This window comes from Humulus lupulus, chromosome 6 (assembly GCF_963169125.1).
Source record: "Humulus lupulus chromosome 6, drHumLupu1.1, whole genome shotgun sequence".
NCBI classification, from domain to species: Eukaryota; Viridiplantae; Streptophyta; class Magnoliopsida; order Rosales; family Cannabaceae; genus Humulus; species Humulus lupulus.
In genome coordinates, this window is record NC_084798.1 from 22,360,381 (window position 1) to 22,371,970 (window position 11,590).

The following is an 11,590-nucleotide window of genomic DNA, read 5'->3' on the forward strand; positions in this document are numbered from 1 at the left end:
TCAGGGCCATCGAAACCATGAGCCCGGTGGGCGTGCTGGAGTCTTCACTGGGCATGGCCCTAACGGTAAGCTGACTTTAACCTTTTATGGTTTTTTTATCATCATGCTTTGCCCAGTGTTTCCTTTCTCCTTTCTCTTTTATTTTTCTAAGGCAATTGCCTCTCTGTTTTCGCAGAGCGCCGTTGCCCTTCATCGGAGCATAGCCCGGACCAAGGGCCAGCTTGAGGAAATGAGGAACGAGCACCAGACAGCCGTGGCCACCCACCAGACTTCTCTGCAGACGGCGAAGGATGCCTTGGCGGCCTCACAGGCCGAGCTGGAAAAAACTCGCCCCAAGATTCAAGAGCTCGAGACCGCCCTCACCACCGCGCGGACAGACCTAGATACTGCGAAGGCTGAGGCCAAGGCCGCCCTGGAGGCCAAGCGGGAAACTTCAGACAAGGCTATGGAAGACATGTTCTACCATTGCTGGGCCTACAACCCGGACGCTGACTTCTCCTTCCTGGCGGCGAACATCTGGGAGCTCTTGCTGGTGAAGTTCCAAGCTCGCTTCGATAAAGAAGCGCCCTCTGAGGCCGGGGAAGGCTCCGGCGCAGCTGAGCAGGGCGAGACGGCGACCTCCAAGGGGCCACCTGGCGGAGCTTAGGGCCTTCCTTTCTCGTGCCCTTTCCTTCAATATTCTTAATTTAATTTTTTTGTGTAACCTTAGCATGAGGTACTTCCACCTCAAGACAATTTAACTCAATTTCATTTTTAATTGATTTACTCCCCTTTGCCTCTACGCATTTTATTTACAATTTTTGAGAAACTTAGTTCGCGTTAATCTTTATTAATATCTCGTGCTCTTTAGGAAGAACGGCGATCAATAGATTTGAATTAACCTCTAAGTTTTATGACCTGGTTATATCTAGAAACTTAATTTGAAAACTTAGTTCGCGTTAATTTTTATCAATATCTTGAGCTCTTTAGGAAGAACAACGATCAATAGATTTAAATCAACTTCTAAGTTTTATGACCTGGTTATATCTAGGAACTTAATTTGAAAACTTAGTTCGCGTTAATTTTTATCCATATCTCGAGCTCTTTAGGAAGAACAACGATCAATAGATCTAAATCAACTTCTAAGTTTTATGACCTGGTTATATCCAGGAACTTAATTTGAAAACTTAGTTCGCGTTAATTTTTGTCCATATCTCGAGCTCTTTAGCAAGAACAACGATCAATAGATATGAATCAACTTCTAAGTTTTATGACCTGGTTATATCCAGGAACTTAATTTGAAAACTTAGTTCGCGTTAATTTTTATCCATATCTCGAGCTCTTTAGGAAGAACAACGATCAATAGATATGAATCAACTTCTAAGTTTTGAGGCGACCTGGTTAAATCCAGGATAGGACTTAGTTCGCGTTAATCCCTATCAATATCTCGCGTTTTTTAAGAAAAACAACGGTCAACCGATATGAATCAACTTCTAAGTCATTAAGGCGACCTGGTTATATCCAGGTACCATATGCCCCCCAAGTAACTGGGAAAGGGTCTTTCGTGGTTACTTTAGATTACATTTGAAAAACATGTACAAATATAAACGAAGAGTTAATTCTCATTGCTTAATACATGAAAAATGGCCTTTCAGGCCTTACAAGGGAATCATTGATAATATTTCTTTAAATGGATGGCGTTCCACGTTTGTGGGACTGCCCCTCCATCGAGCCGAGCTAACTTGTAAGTTCCCTCTTTAATAACTTCGATGACTTGATATGGCCCCTCCCAGTTCGGTCCCAAGACTCCATCTTTGGGATCCTTACCGGCTAAGAAGACTCTCCTTAGAACCAGGTCGCCAACGCTAAAGGCACGCTTGTTGACTTTGGAGTTGAAATAGCGAGTGATCTTCTGCTGATAATGGGCGAGCTGGAGTTGCGAATCTTCTCGCCTTTCATCAACTAAGTCAAGGGAAGCGCAAAGTAGCTCGTGGTTGCGGTCCTGGTCATAAGACTGGACCCTATGCGAAAGCACCTTAATCTCCACAGGGAGGACTACCTCACTTCCAAAGGTCAGGGAGAAAGGAGTATGACCCGTAGGAGTCCGATGCGAGGTCTGGTATGCCCACAAGACCTGGGGGAGCTGCTCTGGCTCGACCCCCTTCGCTTCATCTAGTCTCTTCTTGAGGCTCGCCTTTAGAGTTTTGTTGACAGCCTCGACCTGGCCATTTGCCTGAGGATAGGCCACGGAGGAGAAACTTTTCACAATTCCGTGCCTTTCACAAAACTCGGTGAACAGGTCGCTGTCGAACTGAGTGCCATTGTCGGACACAATCTTCTTGGGCAGGCCGAATCGATAGATAATGCTCTTAACCACGAAGTCAAGCACTTTTTTGGACGTTATCCTTGCCAAAGGTTCTGCCTCAGCCCACTTTGTAAAGTAGTCGATGGCTACCACGGCGTAATGGACCCCGCCTTTTCCAGTGGGGAGGGCGCCAACCAGGTCGATCCACCAGACTGCAAACGGCCATGGGGACGAGATCATCTTCAGCTCGACTGGGGGAGCTCGGGCAACTGTGGCCAATCGCTGGCACTTGTTGCACTTCTTCACGTATGAGATCGAGTCCTTGGACAGAGTTGGCCAGTAATACCCTTGCCTCAGGACCTTTAAGGCCAGGCTTTGCCCCCTAGTGTGGTCTCCGCAAAAACCCTCATGCACCTCCTGCAGGATGGCCTTTGCTTTGCCTGGAAGAACGCATTGTAGGAGAGGTAGGGAGTGCCCACGTCAGTATAACACCCCATCTACCATCGTATACCTGGGAGCTTGATAGAGTACTCGCCGCGCATCATTATGTCCTTCAGGTAGCTTTCCCCCGATGAGATACTCAAGGATGGGGGTCATCCAGGTCAGCCTGGCGTCGATCATCTCGACCTCCGTCCTGACTTCTTCTATACTTGGTTTCTCCAAGAATTCTATTGGCACTAACCCCAAGGTCTCCGTCTCCCCGGAGGTGGCGAGCTTGGCAAGAGCGTCTGCATTGGCGTTCTGCTCCCGAGGTATCTGCTCGATCGAGCCTTGTTCAAATGTGGACAGCTCAACTTTTACCTTCGCTAGGTAGGCAGCCATTTTGGGTCCCCGTGCTTGATATTCACCCAGAACCTGGTTTACCACGAGCTGGGAGTCACTGAAGCACTGGACGGAGGTCGCCTTCAGCTCCTGAGCTATCCTTAGCCTGACCAGCAAAGCTTCGTACTCGGCCTCGTTGTTGGAGGCCTTGAATCCGAATCTCAGCGCCGAGTGGAATCTATGTCCCTCAGGGGATATCAAAATGATTCCAGCTCCGGAGCCATTCTCGTTGGATGAACCATCAATGAAGATCCTCCACGACGCCTGGGTCGAGGTGACCTGGGGTGAGTCTTCTGCAGTATCCTCCCAGAATCCTGTACACTCTCCTACAAAATCGGCCAGGGCTTGACTCTTTATAGCAGTTCGCGGAGTGTACACAATCTCGAACTGACTGAGTTCGATTGCCCACTTTAACAAACGTCCCGATGCTTCAGGTTTTTGCAAAACCTGCCTTAAAGGTTGATCGGTCATGACATGTATCGAGTGGGACTGGAAGTACAGCCTAAGCTTTCGCGAGGCCGTGATAAGGCAGAATGCCAATTTCTCCATCAACGGGTACCGGGATTCAGCCCCGAGAAGTCTCTTGCTGATGTAGTAGACTGGCTTCTGAACCCGGTCTTCTTCCCGGACTAATACGGCACTAGCTGCATCCTCTGTGACAGCTAGGTAGAGAAAAAGAGGCTCTCCTGCTTTTGGTTTGGATAATACGGGCGGCTCGGCCAGGTGTGCCTTCAGGTCGAGGAAAGCGCTTTCGCACTCTCTTGTCCATTCGAACTTCTTATTTCCGCGGAGCAGGTTGTAGAATGGCAAGCACTTATTGGTGGACTTCGAAATAAACCGGTTGAGGGCTGCCACCCTTCCTGTCAGGCCTTGGACATCCTTGCGCGACCTGGGTGAGGGAAGCTCGAGCAATGATCTGATCTTGTCGGGGTTTGCCTCGATTCCTCGGGTATTGACTATGAACCCCGGGAATTTCGCTGATGCGACTCCAAAAGTTCACTTCTGTGGATTAAGCCTCATGCCATACTCCCGTAGTATCTTGAAACATTCTTCCAGATCGGAAACATGGTTATCGGCCGTCTTTGACTTGACTAGCATGTCATCAACGTACACTTCCATGTTTTTTCCGATCTGGTTGGCGAACATTCTGTTTACTAACCTTTGGTAGGTAGCTCCGGTGTTCTTCAGCCCGAACGGCATGACCTTGTAACAATAAACGTTAGTCGGGGTCATGAAGCTGGTGTGTTCCTGGTCCGCCGGATTCATGGCGATCTGATTGTAGCCTGAGTACGCGTCCATAAAGGACATGAGCTCGTGCCCCGCCGTGGCGTCCACCAACTGGTCAATCCTTGGCAGTAGAAAACAATCCTTGGGGCAGGCTTTATTCAGGTCGGAGAAGTTGATGCAGGTCCGCCATTTCCCGTTGGGCTTCGGGACCAGCACGGGGTTTGCGACCCAGATCGGAAATTTGGCTTCACGGATAAAGCCGCATTTCTTGAGCCGGGCTACTTCTTCCTCTAGGGCTTCATCCCGGGTTGTTCCTAATCGTCTTTGCTTTTGGGACTTGGCAGGAACACTTTTATCCAGATGAAGTGTGTGCATGATGACACTCGGGCTAATTCCCACCATATCTTCGTGTGACCATGCAAACACGTCCAGGTTATTTCGCAGAAACTTGGTCAGCTCCGCCTTCCTCTTGCTACAGAGATTTTTCCCGAGCTTGACCTTCTGTGAAGGGTTCTGCGGATCGATGTTCATTTCCTCGAGCTCCTCAATAGCCTGGAGCTCGGATCTGTCTTCGCCTATTCGGGGGTCAATATCCTCACTTAAGACGATATTTTCCCCCTCGGTGCTTTGAGGTTTTTCAATCTCAGGATCATCTAAGGGTTCCTTAGATTCCTCTTCACCACCTTGGATGGCCATTGCCAGCTGCCCGGGTTTAGATTTTCCCTTCATGGAAATGCTGTAGCATTCCCTGGTAGCGAGCTGATCGCCCTGGATAGTGCATATTCCCGTGGAAGTAGGGAATTTCATCGCGAGGTGGCGAATGGAAGTGGCGGCCTCAAATGCTATTAATGTGGGTCGTCCCAAAATTGCGTTGTACGCGGCGGAGCAGTCGATGACCACGAACTCGAGGAGTTTGGAGACTGTCTGAGGTCCCTCTCCTAGGGTGATCACCAGCTTGATCGTCCCTATTGCTGCTGATCCTTCTCCTGAAAAACCATACAACATCATGGAGGTCTCCTTCAGCTCGGCGACAGTTAAACCCATCTTTTCCAATGTGGACCGGAATAGGAGATTCACAGAGCTCCCATTGTCGATCAGCACCCTCCTAACCCTCCGATTAGCGAGCTGAACTGATACGACCAGAGGATCATTGTGCGGGAAATGGACATGACCTGCATCTTCTTCCGTAAAAATAATCGGTTGTCTCTCCACTCGCTGCTGCTTGGGCTGACGCTGCTCCGGGACGAACTCTACTCCGTTATGCGCCTTTAGTTCGTTCACGTATCTCTTCTGGGCGCCCCTGCTCGTGCCAGGCATATGCGGACCTCCAGATATAGTGGATATCTCTCCTCCTATCATGGGAGGAGGGACGTCTTGATCTATCCGAGACCCGGGTTGACTGGCCGGGACCTCTGGAGCAGGTCGACTTGCTGGAGCCCTGTTCCGCGCGTATTGAGCCAAGGGGCCGGCTCGGATGAGAGTCTCGATCTCATCTTTTAGATGCCTACAATCGTCGGTATTGTGGCCAACATCGTTATGAAAACGGCAGAACTTGGAGGTGTCTCTCTTCCCCTTTTGGTGCTTCAACGGCTCCGACCTCTTCCAGGGGACTCGAGTAGAGTTAGCTAGGAAGATGTTCTCCCTAGACTGGGTGAGCTCTATATAAGTCGCGAAGACGGGCTTGAACTTGTCTATGGACTTATTCTTCTTTTGGCCGTGCTGGCTACCCTCGCCATTTCCCTTTCTCTTGCCTCCACTGGGCTGGTTGTTCTGTGTGACGTTCTGGGTCGCTGCCACGACCTCCGTCCCCACTCCAGCGGGCTGCTCAGGGACCTGGCTGGTTCCTGCAGCGGAAGCTTCGGCCTCTTCCAAGTTGATCCATTCCTGGGCCCTATTAAGGAATTCGTTAACCGAGCTAACTCCCTTCATTTGTATATCTTTCCAGAGCCCCCCTCCGACGAGGATTCCTGTTCTCATGGCCATGAGTTTGGAGCTGTCGTCCGCGTCTCTGGCCCGAGCAGCGACGTTCGCGAACCTGCTCAGGTAAGCCTTCAGAGTTTCGCCGGGCTGCTGCCTCACGTTAGCCAGAGAGTCGGCCTTGACGCAGGCAGCCTTGGAGGCTCGGAATGCCCTTTTGAAATCAGCTGAGAATTTTTTCCAGGAGCTGATTGACTGTCTTTTACCTTGCTTGAACCACTGCCTGGCTGGTCCGGTCAGTGTGGAAGGAAAGATTAAACATCTCAGCTCAGGGCCGATGTTGTGGGCCATCATCAGGGTGTTGAACATCCCTAGATGATCCGACGGATCTCCGTCTCCATTGAACTTTGACAGGTGCGGCATGCGGAAACCAGGTGGGTACGTCGTTGCTGCTATGCTGGGGGCGAAGATCTCCATCTCGTCCCCTGAATCATATTCATCTTTCTCTTTCTCCGATAAGAGCTTCCTCATTAGCTCCTCCATCTGAGCCAAGCGCTCGAGGGTTTGGTCCTGATGTCCCTGGTTATTCCGGGGCTGTTCAACAGCTCTGGATCCATTGTACATATTTGGTGGGTTATTGCCCCTCCTATCTTGAGATAGGTTATTTGGGGTATTCCCGCCGTTACGTACTTCGGACAGGGCCCCCCCTGAGCGAGCATGGCTGTCTCCTCCTACCTGCTCCCCTCTATGGGAGTTAAGGCGATCTCGCAGGTCGCCCCCCTGGGTGGCTTGCGGACTTTGTGCCGAACTTAGACGCTAACGCAGGTCTCCGCCAGAGAGGTCACTCCGGCGACTGCCGGTCCAGTAGCTCCTGTTAGATAGGCTTGGATTCCGCCTTTGGTGGTGAGGATCCGGGCTTTCCCTCGGTGCCCTGCTACGTCGGGAAGGTCCGGCTGACGGCGGGTTTCTCCTGCTACTCTCGTAGGCTGGAATATCTCGTGCGGGCCGAGGAGGAGATGGATATCTGATTGGAGACGGAGGATGCCTGACCGGAGAGGCGATCCTGGTTCCATCAGGACGGATTAAGTTAGGTGGGGGCCTTTCGGCCCTGCCCACTTGCGGGTCCCGCGCCTGGCGATCTGGACGAGGCGCAGGAGGGCTGTGGGGGACGGGCTGATGCTGCGAGCCCTCCCCGGATCTCCTTCGGGAATTTCCTCGAGCTCTCCTGGGCGCGCTCGAGGATGGTTGGGAACTAGGAGTCGATGTTCTGACCGAACGGCTGTACTGCTGTTGTTCGGCTCTAGGCATTTCTCTGAAGTTTGCCTCTCGATGGTGTGATGAAGGAGTAGAGTTGGCTGTCGGAAGTCTGTCCGAGCGGCTATGTCTGGACCGGTTACCCCGGCGAGACTTAGGAGCCTCACCTTGCCTCTCTCCGACGTTAGCGTCGGTTGGGAGAGGGGGTAGTCGGGCCAGCACATCCTTGATCTGCTGGTTAGCTATTGCTAGCTGGCTCCTCAGCTGAGCATTCTCCATCTCCACCGCAGTGTAATAACATGGGCAGTTGCTCTCAATGAAAGCACCAAACTGTTGACGCGGTTCTTCGCCAACAGGTAAAGAAAAAAAGAGAAAGGGATTAGTGCTTATGTTGAACCGAAACAGATGAATGATCTTGGAAATGAGATGGTGACACAAAATACGTTTTTAGAGTGGTTCAAAGGTTAAAATCCTTCTACTCCACTAGTCAGTATTATTGCCATATACTGGATATTTGATTACAGGGTATTTCTTACAATAGAGAATCCAACCCCTATTAACTCCCAAGGTCTCCATATTTATAGGAGAAGGCACCTGGGAGTTGGTAAGAAGGTCATCCCGTGACCTTCTTACCTATCATGTCAACTCTGTGACATTCATGATTAATTCCTAAACCTGACACATAAGTGTGGTCAAATCAATAGGTAAGGGGATAATGGGCCGCACGGCCCAACCCAGCCGTGGGTGTCTGAATACGCACGTTCACGCTGCGTGTCTGAGAAGTCAGGGATATATCAGACATGTGATGTCTGATATATGCACGTTTACCTTGCATGGTTGACTTTATAAAGGGTCGTAGCCTCCAATTCCAGCTCGTACCACGCGCTGGATGCTTCACCCGACCTGCGGCCTTCTGAGTTCGGACTCAGTCCTTAGGCAATCTTGGCGAACCCTTAGGTTACCTCGAGCGAAGGAGGTAGGACCTTACGATGGCAGCTCCGGTTTTGGGGACGTCTACATGGTAATCATGATTAGGCCGTATCTCAGCTCGCTAATCACCTCGTGGGAAAATCAGGGCGTACAAGTATAATTCTCATTCATTAAACATTGAAAATTAAAAAAAAATTATTAATTTGAATTTTCTTAATAAATAAATAATCAAATAAAAATATAAAAATTTAATACAATCTTAAATATAAATTTATGAAAAATTAATTAAAAAGTACAATAAACTTTGTTTCATAGTATATTCTAATTTACTTTTAAAATTTATTTTAAGCTGGCCCTTTGCGAAGAAGTAATGTAGCATAGTGTTGCTATCTCTTTTTATGTCTTGATCTAATTCCAGTTGAATAATGTGCTGTTTCAGCTCATGTTTTGTACTTAACCAAATAGACCAATGGATTTTGATAAATCATGGTAAAAAGACATTGTCTTATGGCAACAAGTTGCTAAGAACTACTTGGCTCTTATAGATATTAGCTGCATTGACTGTTAAGTAAGTTAGGTTATGTGCTTCAAAGGCAACTGACCTGGCTCCCGTGGTTAGACTAGGAGTCTAGGAGTTATTATTATGTTTCCTATATGATAAGTTTCTTTCTACAAGGTAATTGTAGCAAAAAAATCTAGCTTAATCGAAGAAACAACTCATTGGACTCCATTTACACTCGTGAGTGACAGTTTCTTACTCATCCTCATACATGTAGTCTTTGATTAAACTAAACTATAAATGGAAGCAAGAATTTTGCAACAATATGGTTAGTTTGAAGCTAGTCATATAAAATATAAGTGTAAATGAGAATAATTCAGTGTCAAGATCAACAAATTCAAAGTAGGTAAAGTTTTGGAATGGTATTCATCTATCTTAATCTCAGGGACAGCTTTTTTGTTGATCCCCAAGGAAAAATATATACATGTATTGGCATTGTTTGCCTTACAAAATTGTAACAATCATTTCTATTAGAGATTGTCAATAATGAGTGTGTATGCTAATCACTAGGCATTCAAGCAAAAAATAAGATCGATGAAGACATCTTCTCTGCATGGAATTGTAAGAGCTCCCATTGGATGATCGAATCCGAATTCTTCTTCAGCTTGACTGAGCAAGTCTTGGAATGATGGCTGGTTCAAATATGATAAAGGGATCACAAATCTCTTCATTCTGTTTTCCCCAACATAAACAGCCAAATACCCTTTTGGAACATCTTTTGAACTTGAAAAAGGTCTCTGGATCAGCTTCTTAGCATGAACTACACTTGGAAATCGAAAACCCATTCTTGTGATTGTCTCTAAAGGAAAGAAGAAAGAAGAGAAGGTGAAGAAATAAAAGAGATCTCAAAGGGTTTGCAAGGAAAGCTGAATACTTGAGAATGTGAAAATGTGATGTGTTAGTGAACCCAATCTTGTGTGTATATATACACTTTCAAGACCCTTAGAAGACCCTTGATGGGATATATCTAGATGGGGTCTATTGAACGGACTAGTCCTTAAGAAATCACATGTGCTATTGCCATCCTACTCATCAATGCTTATGTTTTATGTTCACATAGTTGTGTGGCCAAAAGCCTTCATATCCAGCTTGTTGAAAAGAAAATAGAACAGCACCAGGCCCAACAGTCATTTTCTGATTTGGCCAAATCAAATATTATTTTTAAAAATTAAATAAAAAGAAGAGTACAGATGTAACTTGCAGGATGTACAAGTTTCACTAGAATCACAGAACATGCAGAGGTACATTTTTGTTCATTATTTCTGTTGTTATGATTGAACTCTCTATCTAATGCATAGATATTTCAACCAATTCTGAACACAAATTGTGTAATAAAATGTCCAAGACATGTCCCCTACTGCAAGGGGCCACATATTTCGATTCAAAATATGCAACGTAACGTTTGATTTCTAATCTTCATGATATAATTCTCCACTGACTGCTGGTTTCTGCATTAAAAAACTTGTCATTATCAACTCTGCTGTCATTGCCCAATAACCTGATGATGACAAAGAAGATTACTATTTGTATTATATTTATAGCCTTTCTCTTCTTTGCAGGGTACTGTCTAGAAGATACAAATTGAGTTATATAGTGCAACTTTTTCTTCAACAGAAAATTACCTTGTGGACCTCAAGTTTTGTCAAAATGTTAAAAATAGGAATAGATAGATCGGTTATTTGAACACAATACTTTGACCGATTACTCGTTTTAACTCTTTATTTTTAAAAATTAACCTTTGGACTATGTATTTATTCACAGTGTTAAAATTTTTTTATAGAAAGTAAATTATATAAATATATATAATTTATGTTTTACTTAAGGGTTCACATCATTTTGAACTTTGTATTTTAGCCGATTACCCGTTTGGACCCTTTATTTTTTTTTAAATTAACTCGTGGACCTTGTGTTTACTCGTTTAGATAATTTATTGTTAAAAATTGACATTTGGATCTCGTATTTTGTCAATATGTTATAAATAAAAATAGATAGATTATTTATTTATTTATTATTATATATAGATTACTCATAATATATAGATATAGATTAACATAATAGAGTGTCTATGTTTTTTCCAAACTAACTATATATCACCACACCATATGATCTTTTATCCTGCTTCAAAATTTTTATTTTATTAGTATATTATGTAGTATATATTTGTAGTTTTTTTATTATTTTATTTTTTGTTAGTTTATTAGGTATTTAATTCAAAAAATATCTAAAAAAAACGTTTAATGTAGTTTTTGTTTAATTTTATTATTTGTTTAGTTTATTAGGTATTTAATTAAAAAATGGGTTTATACTTTTTTGGACCCTGTGTTTTTCCCCATTACCTGTTTGGACCCTGTGTTTTGACAAATTACTTTTTGGACCCTATGTTTTGTAAAATTGTTAAAATAGAACCCTAAACTCAATTTTGATGAAGAAAAAATTGAATATAACAACACAGTTTTTAAGCATAATGATTTTATTTTTGTTCTGAATTGTTAGTTTGGTAAATTATTTGTGATTTTAGTTGAGAAAACATTGGCCAAAATCAGCTTTAGGGTTCTATTTTAATCATTTTACAAAACATAGGGTCCAAAAAGTAATTT

General features: G+C 45.3%; 1 protein-coding gene across 1 annotated transcript; it reads right to left on the minus strand.

The window, feature by feature from the left end:
- Window positions 1-9,280: 9,280 nt before the first annotated feature.
- Window positions 9,281-9,880, minus strand: LOC133781879 (auxin-induced protein 15A-like). The gene has a single exon (XM_062220986.1). It carries the CDS (start codon window positions 9,776-9,778, stop codon window positions 9,500-9,502), a length of 279 nt encoding a protein of 92 aa, XP_062076970.1. The 5' UTR covers window positions 9,779-9,880; the 3' UTR covers window positions 9,281-9,499.
- Window positions 9,881-11,590: the final 1,710 nt, after the last annotated feature.